This window comes from Felis catus, chromosome F2 (genome assembly GCF_018350175.1).
Source record: "Felis catus isolate Fca126 chromosome F2, F.catus_Fca126_mat1.0, whole genome shotgun sequence".
NCBI classification, from domain to species: domain Eukaryota; kingdom Metazoa; phylum Chordata; class Mammalia; order Carnivora; family Felidae; genus Felis; species Felis catus.
In genome coordinates this window covers 23,922,798-23,939,334 of record NC_058385.1, presented here as the reverse complement: position 1 = coordinate 23,939,334, position 16,537 = coordinate 23,922,798, and the positions used below count along the sequence as shown (strand labels likewise).

Sequence of the window (16,537 nt, the reverse complement as noted above, 5' to 3'; positions counted from 1 at the left end):
AAAAGTATAAAACTTAATTGATCTCAAATAGCACCTTTGGAAACTATTTTTGCAAAATTGTCATGATGTAGAAAGGTAGGAGATGATTACAGGATCCCTTGTTTATCTAAACAAAAATATTTTTTAAAAAGGTTGTTTTAGTACATGTAAGTCAAGTTGTAGAACTTTTATCCTGGAACTTGTATTTTATCTATATAGACAAAGGAAAAGTCAAAGTTCAAATTTCCTAATAATTTAATTCCCTTCCCTGTTAAGGTGGTGTATTTGGAAATGGCTAATATTCAGTAGAAACCTTCTTAACCTGAATTGTCTAAATGACTATCTTATCCTTTTGGATTTACTCCTTTTGAGAAAACTATGGCCCACCTACCTTCTTAGAAGTTCATAAAGGTCAGGTTCAAACTTTTACATTTGCCTAGAATAGGACATTCACAGTACCAGGCATCCTAGAATTTCATTGTTGCCCTGCTGTTAGGTCTGTTTATAGGACACAAATATATCAGAATAAACAAAAAGAGAAGGTAGTCTTGAAATGAGTCAAAACTTTTGATTTTGGATCCATTAAAGTTTTAACTTCTAAATGCAATGAAATAATCAGCATGTATTAACAAAATGGTACAAAACCACTGGCATCATTGCTCAGTATTTAAAAAGTAAATGTGTGCCACACAGTGGAAATCTGTGTGTAGCAATATAAAATGAAAGGCGACTACAATGTGGATCTATATAATCAGAAACTGAGAGAGGTCAAGACATTTGATTACATCAAATAATTATATCGCTGTAATTTATTTTCTATGATATTGTGAGTTACTATGAATCATACAGAAATACTTTCATCTTAAAATTTCTAGATAACTTCTGGGGGATACTGTAATTTAAAATGTGCCTTTAAGTAAAGGAAATGACCTTGATTTTGAAAAGAAAATTCTAAACTCCTAAATTTAATTTTTTCCCTATGTTCCCTAATATTTTTTAAAGTTTACTTATATTTATTTTGAGAGAGAAAGAGCAGGTAAGGGGCAGAGAGAGAGAATCCCAAGCAGGCTCCATACCACCAGGGCAGAGTCCAACGCGGGGCTCAAACTCCCAAACCATGAGGTCATGACCTGAGCTAAAAATCAAGAGTCCTGCAGCTGACTGAGCCACCCATAAGTTCCCTAATTTTAGTATTCAGTTTTTCATGTGATTATTTTAAAAGCAGCACTATGTTATTTTGCTAACTTGTTTAAAAGTCTACTGAGCACAAATGCTTTAGATTAGAGATTATCCTATTCCTTAAAAGGCATAATATTCATTGATGTGATCTGGTGTCAACAGAGTTTTGAGGGACACTGTCAAACACCCCTTTGCTCTGAGATGAATTCCAGACTGTTAAAGAATGGAAGTTTTACTTTGGCCTTAGTCCAGTTTTTCTAGGGGTAAATAGCATATTCTTTTGAGCCATCATAGCTGTTTACTATAAAGTCATCAACACCTGCAGACCACAAGACACATAAGCCGTGAGACTGGAAATTTTGCCCTTGCTTAGGAGGGAACTCCTGCTCTCTGAGTGCTTCTAGTCCATGATGTGGCTCATGTAGTGGCAGTGACTAGGGAAATCCATGAAGAGAATGACGGGGAGAAAGCAGAAATCTGGCAACGAGTACAGGGCAAATCTTTGACCATTTCACCTGGAAGTACAAAATGTTAAATTGCCCATTTTGTTCATGTCCCACAATATTCAGGATCTGTATCATATTTGTCAAATCACTCTTCGCTTCAAAAATTTCTCCCAAATCTAATCCTAAATATTAAAGTTTTCCCTGCCCTAAAAAAAGATGGTGAACATGAAAGAAAGAAAATGTAAAGTAAAATAATGTGTTTGATGACCCATGTCCCGATCATTAACAATTTTAAGTCTTTTAGCTTGTTGGAATGTTATTGTGACAGACCTAGAGCTTTTAGAGCTTTTCAGCTGAATGAGTAAAATTAAAATTCAGGAAGAGAACTCATTTCATCTTCTGTGACACTGCCTTCCTATGAGGGATTTTGATCAGGGGAGAAACGTTGTTTTCTAATGATCACTCTTTTTGTATTAGAAAGTGGTGGTTTCATCTGAAACATTCGTATAAATTTTTAAATGAAAAGGAAAATTACCAAACTTGGAAAATGCTAAACAATTACACTGAAACCATTGACACAAAATTACAGGGCGGGAACCCACAGGTGTATGAAACGTAAGGTGTCACTTAGAGTTGACTTGGATACGTGTAGGATTTGACCGTGAGCCTGCCTGCTCTGAGCACCGGGCTCTCCTGGGACGCACCCCTTCCGCCCCCGACTCACACTGTGCTTTCTTGCCGTCTCTCTCGAAGGTACTTACCAGGGCCAATGGGCCGGCGGCATGCGGCATGGCTACGGCGTGCGCCAGAGCGTGCCCTACGGCATGGCCACCGTGATCCGCTCGCCGCTGCGCACGTCCATGGCCTCGCTGCGCAGCGAGCAGAGCAATGGCAGCGTGCTCCACGACGCCGCGGCCGCTGCCGACAGCCCCGCCGGCACCCGCGGCGGCTTCGTGCTCAACTTCCACGCCGACGCGGAGCTCGCGGGCAAGAAGAAGGGCGGCCTCTTCCGACGGGGCTCCCTTCTCGGAAGCATGAAACTTCGCAAGTCCGAATCCAAGTCTTCCATCTCCAGCAAACGCAGCTCGGTCCGCAGCGACGCGGCCATGAGCAGAATTAGTTCCAGCGATGCCAACTCCACGATCAGCTTCGGCGACGTAGATTGTGATTTTTGCCCGGTGGAAGACCACGTCGACGCCACCACCACGGAAACCTACATGGGCGAGTGGAAGAACGACAAGCGAAATGGTTTTGGCATTAGCGAGCGCTCCAACGGCATGAAGTATGAAGGAGAGTGGGCAAATAACAAGAGGCATGGATATGGCTGCACCGTGTTTCCCGACGGCTCCAAAGAAGAGGGGAAATACAAAAATAATATTCTGGTCCGTGGAATAAGGAAGCAGCTTATACCAATAAGAAATACAAAAACTAGGGAGAAGGTGGACCGAGCAATTGAAGGCGCGCAAAGGGCAGCTGCCATGGCGAGAACCAAAGTGGAAATAGCAAATTCAAGGTATGTAAATGCAGGGCGGGTGGTTGTGCATGGTCGTTCGAAACAGTGGGATATCAAATATTTTGGTGGTCATTCTGTTGGTAACATCACCATATTTGCTTCTGTAACTATCAGAATCAAAGTTAGAAAATGATTAATTCCAATGGAATGAGAGTCAGAAATGTACCTGCACTGTTCTGAACCTGGCCGTCATCGCAAAATGTGGAAGCACATTGAGATCCCCTTGCTGTCACAAACTACTTCCCTAATACTTAACGTCGGGTCACTCAGACTATGCACATTTTCAGGAATCGAGAAAGTTACTTTCAGGGGTGTGTTGTTTTGTTTTAATACTACCACAGAGAATGATTTTTTTTATTTTTTTCTTATCTTTTTTCTTTCTTTCTTTTTTTTTTTTTTTTTGAGAAAGCCACCAAGATCTAGACATGGCAGAAATGGAAAGTTACAAGACCAAATCTCCTATGCATTGTTTAAAACAACAGAGCTCAACTGTATGGGAATGGCATAGGGACTAAGGCTGATACAAATTGTCACATTCTATGCTGGAATGATTAGATCACCGGTGTATTAAAAGGAAAGGGGTGGGGGGAACCTGCCATGGACAGATGGGACTGTCAGTGTGCCAAAGTTGGAGGAAAGTAGAGCAGTAGAGAAGGGATGGAGTGAGTAGGAGATCGCGATGAATTATAGATTGAGAAGTGGGGTGTATGTGGGCACAGAAGGACTATGTGCTTGAAGTTTTGCCATGAATAGCTGGATTTGGGGTCCAAAGAGAGGGATGGAGAAATCTATTGGGAATAGAATTGTCATATTGTAGACAAAAAAACAAAAAAAAGATGGTTATAAATGGAAAATATGATTTTTAGGCTTATTTACATGGCCACCGAATGGCCACAGTATCACGTGACTTGAGGCGTACATTTAGCATAGAATATTAAAAACCCTTTTCTTGCTTCAGTAATATTTTCCTGTAGAAGTAAATGTCCTTTGGAAGCCACAGAATATTAGCGTGTCTTCAGATTTTTATTCTTAGCATTGTATTAAGCTTCTCTTTTCTTTGGTTGAACCATACAAAATTTCTGATACTTGAACTTCTTGGTGTTCAAAAAATGGCACTTGCACAAGGTTCAACCTTATACTTTCAGACTTTTGACGTTTCTTTAAAAAATAAAAACTTTAGGGTCACTGTTTACTTCTGAGTATCTGAAACATTACTTGGGAAATGAAGAGGTCATGTTTTTTGTGTTATATTGACATAGGTGTCAAAAGTTTTCAGGGTTTCCATCTTTATCCCAAACTCCACCTATTTTAAGGTTAATATTGCTTATTGTTAATTAGCATAAACTTTCGGGAAGGGCCTCTCTACCCTTCTCTGTTGAGCATATTTTATTTTAGACCACAGTTTCCCTAATAGCCAAGCGTTGAATTACTTGCTTTTCGGTTTGCTTATAGATGGGATACTTGGCACCTCTAATCTTACTGGCTTTCTGGCCCTCAGCTAACTTTTCAGCTAGTGCTATACCTTTGGTTATGCCCTGGCGTCTAATTTTAAATGCACTCCTGGATTTTTCCATTTGCTTTCACCTTACAACCTAGTGATCCTAGTAGAAGCAGTTTGATCTCTGCAGATGCAAAGTAAAACTGTGCAGGACACTCTAGCAAATGATTTTCTTAAGCTTGTTTTAATTATTGACTTTTATGATTAGTTTAAATGGGAGGAATCTACATAATGAAAGGGAAAGGCTTGTAATGCAAGGATCTCAGATTATACTAGTATCATAAACTCCTACCCAAGTGCTAGCCACATCCTCTCTGTTGAAAATCTTTTGGGGGTAGTGGTAATATAGTTTGAGATTACTGTGTTGTATAGTTTTTAATCAAATATACTTTTGGCCAGTTAACTACATCCTAAAAATTTCACCTAGCTATCTTTTCAATGCTCAATTCATTATAGTAAGTGAAATAAGCCAGTCACAGGACAGATATTGCATGATTCCACTTAAGTGAGGTGTCTAAAATGGTCAGACTCCTAGAAACAGAGACTAAAATTGTGGTTGTCAATGGCTGGAGGGAGGAGGAAATGGGAAGCTGCTGTTGAACGGGTATAAAGTTTCAGTTAAGCAAGACGATTGTGCATGCAGTTAACAATACTGTATTGTGCACATAAAAATTTGTTAAGAGGGTAGATATCATGTTAACTCTTCTAACTACAGTAAAAAATATATGTATACTATTTGGATGATGCAATAGAGAAAACAAAATTCTCAAGTAACCTTTTATGTCTTCCTTACTTTCACTGTGTTACTCCTCTTTCCAGATTCCTTGCTTTAATGATACTTCAGATATAGAGTTTTGCCACTTGTTTTTGTAGAAAATAGCTGATGGATTGGCATTCCCCTTCAGTAGCTCTGAGTTTAAAGTTCTACATTCTTTTAAAAGCTTTTTTGTTTTGTTTTTTTTTTTTAAACAAAGAGAGGGACACCTGGCTGACTTCATTGGTTGAGCCTCAGACTCTTGATTTTGGCCCAGGATCATGGGATTGAGCCCCACGCTGGGCTCCGTGCTTAGCCTGGAGCCTGCTTGGGATTCTTGATCTCTCCTTCTGTATCTCCCCTGCCCCAGCATGAAAGCATGCTCTCATTGAATGAATGAATGAATGAATGAATGAATGAATGAATGAATGAATGAATGACTAAATAAATAAATAAATAATGGGGAAAAAAAGCTTCCATTAAGGTTTTGGAGATTGCTGGCGGCGGGGGGCGGGGGGGAGAACTTCTTGCTATATTGTCATAAACCATGGCTCTTTATAATGTCTCAGTATCTGCTCAGTACTTCCTGGACCCTCTAGTAGTTACTGTTAGTGTTTTGGTTTTACAAAATAGCAAAAGTTTAAGAACATAAGGTGACATTCTCCCCCCTCATCCTGCCCCAGTAATGGCAGAATAACAACTAGAAATAACTACCTCCTGGCAGCTGCTGCTCTCAAAATCACTTGTTCGCCATTAGCAACAGAGGGAGATGATAACTTTAATAGTTACTGACCTTCTTAGTTTGCCACCCAGATACTGCTAATCATTATTCTGTTGCTGTTATTTCATAGGCTGTGGAGAATTTTTGTTACTTAAGTCTCAGGGAGTTGGATCCATTTGTGTACCATCACCTTATATTATCCTGAAGCAAAGCTTCAAGTTGGCTTTGAGAGAAAATAATTATATCCTCCTCAGGGAGATCAGGGGACATGGAACCAACCAACTTCAGCCCAGAAACTCAAGAAGGTCTGTGGACCTTTCTTTTGCTTCGTTGAATAGGGAGTAGTGGTGTATCTCCGTAGAAAATGCACAGGAGGCGTATTTCACAAGACTTATTGTGGGCCCCTGTTTAATTCTTACAGATAAGAGAACGTGGGGAATCATGTTACCAGTAGATAGTAAAAATAAGGCAGCAGATAAAGAATCAGTAGATACTGATCCTTTACTAGCAGGTTAGCACTTAAAAAGTGACAGCTCTGGGGCGTCTGGGTGGCTCAGTTGGCTGAGCATCTGACTTCAACTCTGGTCATGATTTCACAGTTTGTGAGTTCGAGCCCCGCATTGGGCTCACTGCTGTCAGTGTGCAGAACCTGCTTTGGAACCTCTGTCCCCCTCTCTCTCTGCCCCTCCTCTGCTCACACTGTCTCTCTCAAAAATAAACATTTTTTAAAAGAAAGAGTGAAAACTCTAAGGGGTACTATTAATTTGCTGACTCCTATAACTTTTCGTCAGGTTTCTGTTCTGATCTAAAAAGTACCAGATGTATAAGATTTAACAAAATGTTTTCTTCCCTTTTTGTCTTGGTCCTGCAGGTAAAAATCACCTGCTAGAATTGAGAAACTGTCTCACCCTTGTTTTTTTTGTTTTGTTTTGTTTTGTTAAATTTTTTTAACGTTTATTTATCCTTGAGACAGAGAGAGACAGAGCATGAACAGGGAGGGGCAGAGAGTCACCCTTGTTTTTAAAGAAAGGTTCCAGATGTAGGGGAGCAGCTCTGAATATCTCAAGCCCCTCACATTCAGAGGCCGAGACCAGCGCTGTGCCCAAGATCACCCTTCCATACCTGTTGTTTCAATGACAGTTCTCATTTGGGCATTTTTACCCCATTTAACTCTTGTCTTCAGTAATTTAAGACATGTTCAGAGTACTGTTTCTTGAGAAAAATATTTTAAGGAGTTTTAAAGTGAGGCATTTGGCTGAGATAGCATATGAGTGGCCCTCAGAGAACCACTCTTCTCTGGAAAAAGATCATTTAGAAAAGGGTGTAGACAAAAGAAAAGGTTTGTAGACTCTGAGCCCCAGAGGACATGGTTATCATGCTAAAGGATGGAAGAGAGCTGGCTTAAAGCAGTTGAGAACCTGGGGCACCTGGGGGACCCAGTCAGTTGAGTTTTGAACTTTGGTCCAGCTCATGATCTTATGGTTTGTGAGTTCAAGCCCCACATTGGGCTCACTGCTGTCAGCACAGAGCCCACTTCGGATCCTCTGTCCCCCCCTCTCTTTTCCCCTCCCCCGTTTCCACTCTCTCTCAAAAATAAATAAACATTTGAAAAAAATTTAAAGCAATTGAGAACCTTAGGCATTTGTTTGTACTGCCTTCATTGAAGCACACAGATTCAAAGAAAGGAAACAAGGTGGAAGTGTAGAGTGGAATGGAATAGTTACCCTGTTCTCTGACTCTGTGGCCAGACTGCCTGAAGCTGGGACGGTGCTCACTCGACTGGGCAGGCTTCCAGGACTACCGTGACGTGTCAGTGACTGCTGCTCCCAGCCTCTCCTGAACTTCAGGGGGTAACAGCAGGGCCAGTAATGTCAGGAGGGAGCCCTGTGCTGTCCCTGGCCCAGCACTCTCCCTGCCAGGCTTGTCACAGATGCAGTTGTACAGGGGACAGAAGCACCAGGTCGAATGTGGAGGCCTGAAGCCCAAGGAACTGGTGCACAGGTGTGCCTGCTGCACCTGTTTTCACAACTAGAGATTGGATTCCATGTTGCCAGGTTTGGACTTGAATATGAAAAATGACATCATTTTTTTCAAAACTCCTACATAAAAGACATATTTTCCATACTTTTTTAAATGTTTGTTTATTTTTGAGAGAGGGATAGGGAAAGAATGAGGGCGGGGAGAGGCAGAGAGAGGGAGATGCAGAATCTGAAGCAGGCTCCAGGCTCTGAGCTGTCAGAACAGAGCCTGACACGAGGCTTGAACCCATGAACCTGCAAGATCATGGCATGAGCCAAATTTGGATGCTTAACCCAGGCACCCCATGCTTTTTCATTTAAAAAGGTATTTTAAGGGGCGCCTGGGTGGCTCAGTCAGTTAAGCGTCCGACTTCAGCTCAGGTCATGATCTCACAGTCTGTGAGTTTGAGCCCTGCGTCGGGCCCTGTGCTGACACCTCAGAGCCTGGAGCCCGTTTCAGATTCTGTGTCTCCCCCTCTCTCTGCCCCTCCCCCACTCATGCTCTGTCTCTCTCACTGTCAAAAATGAATAAATGTTTAAAAAAATTTTTTTTAAATAAAAAGGTATTTTATGATTTCTTACCACTCTCCCTGTTTCTTCCATGGCTTGAATGATTCAGCCACGACAGCTTTCCTGAAGTTCTAAAGGACATCTTTGCTCACCCTTCCCTCTTCCTGGTGCCCTGGCCCCAGCCAGCTGCTCAGGGCTTCTCTGTCTTCAGGTCTAGGCATCAAGTCTCCTCTTCATGGAGGGTTTACCCAACCCCATACCCTCCCACTCTACTGCCACCCCCTTCCACCTAAATGCCCATTTGTCTGAGCTCTCGTCTAGTTCAGTATGTTTGTTTCACATCTCTTTCTCCAACTAGATCAGAAAGCCAGGCCCTGAAAGCAGCTTTGCTCACTTTGGTACACCCAAGGAGCTAGTTTAGATCAGGGCACTTTGGTAAGGGCTCCGGTAAATATTTGATGAATGAGTGAATTAAATTCTCACTACTTAGGCTGTAAACACTGCCAGTGCTTCTAATTCTGTTTTCTTGGGCATTTATAAACCAGCTTTAAAGGAAGGAAACATAGCTCTCATAATTCATCATGCTATAATCTGACCGTAGTGAAGGAAGTACAGAAAATGCAAAAGTGCATGTTACAGGTACCTTTTTCCTTAACTATGTCAACAGCATTAAAAAATCATAACAAAGGCAAGGCTGGGAAATAAGAACTTGAGGTTAAGCCAAACTCTTATCTCCATTCTTCATAGGTGTGAGCTGGTCCAGTGATACATGTGAGTGCTTCCCGTAAACAGATATGGAAACTCCAGGAAGTCAGCTTATACTCACTATAAAAATATTAGCTCATCCCTACCTGGTTGACATCACCAAAATATGGGAGAAATCAGAGCAGAGCCTAAGAGCTTACTGTTTTTTAAAAACCTGTTCGCCAAATGCTCACTTGTCTTTTTTTCCTTTTGAAAGTTTTTCTTGTCTTACCTCTTTCTTTTTCCTGGTCATTTTTCTTAAGCTCAAAAAATAGCGTTCAATGGAACAGTTCTTCACAAGATTACTTGACTTGATTCACTTCACTTATTAGTAATTAAAACCCAGAGTCAACCATGAGTCAGTGCACATTATGGATCCAAATTAAACTTCTCCCAATTTTAGAAAAAAAAAGCTGAGTCTCTTCCAAGTTATTGTGAAGAGCCAGGAATTTGAAATTCTTAAATTCAGTTGGAGAAAAGGATTCTCGTTCTCTTTTGCAAATCAAAATTCTACTTTATATTCTATCTTTATTTCTTTTCTGTAATGTTAGTAGTCCTATCATATCTTTAAAAACCATTGTAGATTGTCAGACCATTGTAGATGATCTTCTACTGGGGCTCTGGTTAATGTTCAGTTTTTAACGTAAGTGATTTTTTTTTTCAGGAAGGTTGAATTTTTCTGTAATGCCTTGTAAGCCATTTTAATGAAGAGGCTGTTAAGTAGGTAAAGTGATTTTGGAGGAAATCACCTAAAATATGGGAATTCACTACTGAGGAGAGCATTAATTATTTGCCTTATTTAGGCCTCCTGTACTCTTCCATATCAACCTCTGCTACCCCTTTCCCTGTTATCACCAGCTCTTCTACAAGCAGATTCCAGAGGCTTCGTTAATACACTCAGGCCGGGGTGCAAAAAAGTTATTGTAAATGGGAATTGATAGTTGCCTCTTTCTTCACAGGAGAGTTGTTTTAACAGTTGAATGAGAGAGTGGGTATCATAGGGCTTTATAAACTGTAAATAACCACATATAGTTGACGTTTTGTGAGATGTGTCGCCATTTAGTGGGTCATTACACATAACAGGGGAACCTACTGTGTTATGGGAATCTTGTTTCTGAAGATCTTTCTTGAAAAAACTCTTCCACCTGCCCTCTCGAGTCCAGCCCCATTCAGAAACTGAGGCCTGGAGGTGGCCAGGTGTTCTAATGATTTAACAAGTAGGTTCAAGCAATACAAATGTCACGAAAATTAGTCTTATGCCATAATAATGAGAGGGTCACACAGTTATCCAGACTTCTGGGCCATTAGAAACATACTTTTTTAAACCTGGGGATCATAGAGGCATGGCTTTCCACTTTGATTAAACAGAGAACATAAGATGCTGTGTGTGGTGTGCATGGGATACGAGGTAGCGTTCAGTCCTGCGAAGATCAACTTGGTGAAAACTGGAGCGAAAAGACAACGTTCTAAGGGGAGGGTAAGCCAGGTTTTTGGGACACATGTCACCCTTGTTTTAACTATAGAAATCAGAGTTGGCTTAGACGGTACAAACCGCAGCAGGTTCGATCTCCTTTATCTCTGAAACGTGACATTTTCCTGATGCCGTACATACGAAGAGTTAAAGCAGCAATGACTTTCTCACATACATGATGAAAGCCACAAGTGTGATAGCATCCATGTTCCATCCCATGTGCTCCTGGAGACAGAGCCTCTGTCTGCGGGCGAGTGGCAGAGCTCTGCGTGCACGCTCACAGAGCCAGGAGACTCCTCTGAGCGGCAGCTGCCCGACAGCCAGAGGACCCCGCTCACAACTTTCCATCATGGATTAAGCTGACTCCGCCAATCTCACTTTACTCAAGACACCAAACTGGCCGCTTGCAAGACTAGTGCCTTGCAAATCTTTGAGATGCTTTTCTTATTATAGATGAAATATGAACATTGTGTTTAGGAACAGGATCCAACAAATGCCAAAGGTATTTATGTAACTCATTCAGCTTTAGTACAACGGCCCCTTGAGAATAAAACTAAATAAGCCTTTAATAATTTTGCCCTTCTATTTTAGTCGGTGTTTCACATTTATTTGTATAATATGCTTCCATTCAAAATAAGCTTCTTTATCAGAAATTTAATTAAGATGTAAGGAATCAAGATTGCCTCCAAAAGAGTGCAACTCTTTGAAGTCAGATCTTCTTAGGAATTCCTTGTGTGCCGAAAGAAACTTATTCAAGTCAAGTAAAATACATTAATTCATTTTCTAACATTTTAAAAATAATTGTGCCAGAGATTAACAAATAACTGTTAGATTTTTGTCAGTTTTCTTTTGAATAAGGTTAAAATTTTGCTGAGTTTTACTACATAAAGTCCATCAAATTTTGATCTCAATTGGCTTGGTCCAGAGATCCCTGTTTAATTTTTTACATTGGTATAAGAGCTTTTTGAATTAGTATCTCAAGACTTCCTACACTCACTTCCATCCATTGAGGGAAAGGTTTGATATTCATGTGGGGACCCTACTAAGTCAAAACATGTTAAGGAAAAATCCCATAGAAGCTGGACTTTCAGGTTAAGGAGTAGGAATGGAGGAGTGTCTGGTGACGGGGCCATACCCACCCACTGCCGGCCCTTGTCCCTCATTCCCACCCCTCCTGTTCACCCTAGCAATTTGAGAATGAGTTGATACCTTGCAAAGATGAAAATGCCCTGGAAGGGTCATTAGCTAACACGTTAGTTAACACCCTGGTCTGAACTTGCAGAAAAGACTCTAAGTTACCAGCCCATTTTATAAGGTTTGGTTTTTTATCTCAGGGAAATAATGATTTTAATCACTCTTATAATATTAATCGATGACATACTATGTAAATGTAATATTATGATTGGGATCCAGCTCTCCTAATCATACAGCCTGGTTAGGACAGATAAAATTGCAATTACCCAGGCACCTGGGTGGCTCAGTCCATTATGCAGCCAACTCTTGATTTCTGCTCAGGTCATGATCTCACACTTATGAGATCCCTCCCTCATTTGCTCACGCATGCACATGTGTTTTCTCTCTCTCTCTCAAAAAATAAAAATGCAGTTACCTCTCAGGTGATTGGCACCTGGCTACAAGCTTAGCACATAGGAGGAGCTTAGTCGTAGCCTGGGGCCGGAGGCATGATTGTGCAGGTGGTATCCAGCTGGTACAAAGGATAATGGCCCACATGTATTTGGGGTATTGTAAATGTTTGGTATGGCTGGAAAAAAGACTACTTAGGTGTGGGGGGTGTTGAGAGATGAAGTGGAGATGAGATGAGGGGCTCACTGACCTATAAAGGGGGAGTTTGGACATTATCCCAAAGTCCGAGGAGAGCTACTGATAGTTTTAGGCAGAATTACATGATCAAATTTAGAAAGATCACTCTGGATGCAGGTGATATAGGGACTGGGAAGAGTAAGGAGGGCAATACAATTGGAGGCCGATTAAGTGGTAATGTGCTAACTAGCAATCTAGGTAAGAGCCCATGGGCTGAGCTAAGCAGTGACAGCGGGGATAGAAAGAAGAAAATGTATGGTGACAGCGTCCCGGGCAGACTCCATAGGACTTGATGGTTGGTTGAATAAATGTGGCAAACCTAGAAGAGGCAGAGTCAGAGTGACCCCTGAGTTTCAGGATTGGCCAACTGGATGGATGCTAGTAGTGTTTATTCAGACAGGGACCGGAGAGGAAAGTATGGGTTTAGAGAGGAAAATTGGTTTGGATTTTGACTTCTTGAATTGGGAGATGCTGGCCCCAAAGACAAAAGGGAACGTAGCCTGGAATTCAGATTTGTACCATACATAGAGAGCTCAGACCCAACCCTGAGGAACAAAGACATTTATGAGGCACATTGCAAAAGAGGAATTCCATGTCCAGGATACTGGAGGCAGCTCTTTTAAAGAAGCACAAATAAAGCACTTCTCATGTTAAGGACTAGGAGGAATCTGTTGCCTTAAGACCATGCAATTCAGGTATCAGAATATCTATTCTTGAATTTGTGAAATTATGCTTTCTAAGATTTGTGCTCAAAGGACCGACCCAGTGAGCAAGATCTGTTGGCCTGTTTCTTTCTTGGCAACATCCTGGAACAAAATATCACCCTCACAAATTATTGTGCTGAAGAAACATCCTTTGGCAAACATTTATTTAGTGCCAGCTCTGTCCAAATACGATACTAGGCCCCAGGAATACAAAGATGAATAAGAAACAAAACTTGCCATTGAGAGCAAATACCCTGGGGCGGTGTGTGTTGGGGGTGGGGGGTGTCATAGCACTTCCGTGTGGCAGGTTGGGAGCTGTGAGCCGGATGGGGGCTGTGAGTTGGAAGCACCCACTGGGAAGCACCTGACCCGCTTGGGTGAGCTTGTCACCAACACTCCCCTGTGCTGTTTGCACAAGCAGCTCTCTGCCTGGAACGCCCTCACACCCACGCCCCTTTGCCTAACCTCTCTTAGTCCTTTGTGATCACGCTCAAGGTCCATACGGGACTGAATTAAGAAAACCTAACAAAATGTCTTTTCGTATATGTAATTTTACCCCTGACAATAGCAGTGCTATCAACGGAATATACATAGGTAAGAGTTGAATAGTACTAGGGAGAAGATGACTAGCACTTTCTTTAAAAAACAACAGCAACAACTAATGGGGCCCCTGGGTGGCTCAGTTACTTGAGTGTCCAACTTTGGCTCAGGTCACAATCTGACAGTTCATGAGTTCGAGCCCCGCATCGGGCTTGCTGCTGTCGGCAGAGTCCACTTCAGCTCCTCCATCTCCCTGTCTCTCTGCCCCTCCCAGGCTTGCGTGCAGGCGTGCATGCTCTCTGTCTCTCTTTCTCTCTCAAAAGTAAACATTAAAAAAAAACTATTAAATTTTTCAGGGTGCTTGAGTGGCTTGGTCTGTTAAGCATCCAACTCTTGGTTTCGGCTCAGGTCATGATCTCACGGTTTGTGGGTTCTAGCTGCATATCAGGCTCTGTGCTGACAGCGCAGGGTCTGCTTCAGATTCTCTCTCTCTCCCTCTTTCTCTGCCCCTCCCCCACTCGCTCTCTCTGTCTCTTAAAAATAAAGTTAAAAAAATTTTTAAGTTTTTCAATAGTTAAATAATTTTAAATCACATTTTAACTCATCTCTGCATAGAGTCTGTAAGATGTGATTTTTGATGGTAGCAGAATCCCAGCATCATTTGGACATAGAAACATCAAAGTTAGCTATTTTGCGGTAAGTTGATTTTTTGGCAGTGTTTCCAGCTAAGGAAGCAGTGTCGACGCCGCTAAACATTTCCCCCATGTATCCTACGCACCAGTGCAAGCACCCTTCCCCTTTTGCTCTGAGGATTGCAATTTCGGTGATGCCTTTTGGCCACAAACAAACAAAGCTGACCTGGTTGAGTGCTCACCTGGTGTCTGAACCTGTGCCATGACCTTGGCATCTGTAACCTCCCTTAATCCCCATAGCAACCCCGTTAGTGACGTAGAAAGTTCACAAAACAAGTAGGTGCCCTGTGTAGGGTGGACCCCAGGCAGTACAGCATCAGAGCCCAAGCCTTTAATGTCCACTAGATTTTGAGAATTGGGGTAGGAACTTTTTTCCTTTTACCCCACGTACCTGCCTTAGGCTCATAAAGGAAGATCCATCTGGGAGCGGTGTGATTTAGTCACATGCTTCATTTTGCCAGTTTCATTTAACCAATATTCGTTTGATAGCCACAAATGTTGTGGATGAGACAAACAGACGGATTATGTCAGTTTAATATGGTAAATTCTAAGAAAAACTGAAACCACATCAGAAGAAAGAACACGGAACACATGTGGGGCTGAGCCTGTGCTGTGGAGAGTGAATCGAGATTCCGCAGGAAGCAAATGGTGGCAAGGATGCCCCAGACAGAAGGAGTATCTGGAGGAAGATGGAGTGGGATAAAAGTACATAGGGTAGGTTCCTACCAGCCTTTGGATAGAGGTGACATTGCCTCTCCAGGTGTGGTCCATCCACCCCCTGCAGCAGATCGGAAGGGGCACTTAAAATCTTTTGGCTCCCACCTACTGCTGATATCACATCTCTTTGGGTGAGGCTCAGAAGTTTGCTTTTACAAGCTTCCCAGGTTATTCTGAGGTATGCTGAAAGTTGAATGTAGGTTAAGATAGGATAGGAAATGATGTCATGAAGGTTTGGGAGCTGGATTGTCTACTGTTTGTTGGCCTTGGGGAGTCTTTGAAGGAAGGTGAGCAGGGAACCATCTGTCTCTGAGATGGATATAAGTGGGGCCAAGGCTGTGGAGGCCTGGGCTGTGGACAGATGATAAAGACCCATGCCCTTGCCTGAGAAGCAGGAAATGAAATTAGCAGGAATTGGTGGGTAGAAGTGGTGGGCAAGGAACAGAGGCACATCTAAGACATTTGTGCGTGTGATATTCTAATGCTTCTGAATAAGATTAGTGAAAAGGTTCATCATTCCTGGAATGTGGGTCATTTATTTCAAACATATAAAGTAATCTTTCTGGGTCTCTCATCAGTGGAGATGAGGAAGTGAGGAACTGGACCACACTGTCACAGAAAGCCCAAGTCTGGGCCTCCACTGTTGTGTGAATTCCCTTCCTTTGCCAGTTTTTTGCACTTCACAAAACCACACCAACAATATTTCTTACAGAAATTATTCAGATAGGAAACATGGTGGGACATATCACTGATGTTTCACTTTTCCAACTCCAGATTTGTCCTCAATCAGAAGATGGTGTACTGAAAGGACAAATGTCCTATTGTGTATACTGTTAGGAACAAGATTATAGTGAGGGACATATCACCAAATTCAAAACCATTTTTGAAGTACCCATAAACATCCCAGGAGCAAAACTCACATGCCAGTCGTTCTTGATCATCTGAGGGGTATTATTCAATGCTTACACACTTAGTACTGCCCTAGACCTGCAGTGAGAGAAAGGAAGCATGGGCCTGAATCTTCCACAAGTTTAGGGTTGATTGAAGAGACCTCATACCTGTAGGGAGTCGTTAAATAATGAGACACCAATTCATTCAGTCAGCTGTTTATTAGTGCCTGCCTCATCCCATACAGGTCTTGAAGTAGTTTATGTAAATGTCTGAATGGTCAGTCTTACGGGAATTAAAAAGGAATAGATGGACCAGTCCATAAAGCACCTCCCAAGGTTT

At 42.0% G+C, this 16,537-nt stretch overlaps 1 protein-coding gene across 4 annotated transcripts in view; it reads left to right on the top strand.

Moving 5' to 3' along the window:
• JPH1 (junctophilin 1) overlaps window positions 1-16,537 on the top strand; it is an 83,528-nt gene that overhangs the window by 3,838 nt on the left and 63,153 nt on the right. For all 4 annotated transcript variants that reach the window (XM_023248222.2, XM_023248223.2, XM_023248224.2 and 1 more), the window contains exon 2: window positions 2,358-3,117. In XM_023248222.2, coding sequence (XP_023103990.2) covers window positions 2,358-3,117 — 760 coding nt within the window. The remainder of the gene's footprint in view (window positions 1-2,357; window positions 3,118-16,537) is intronic.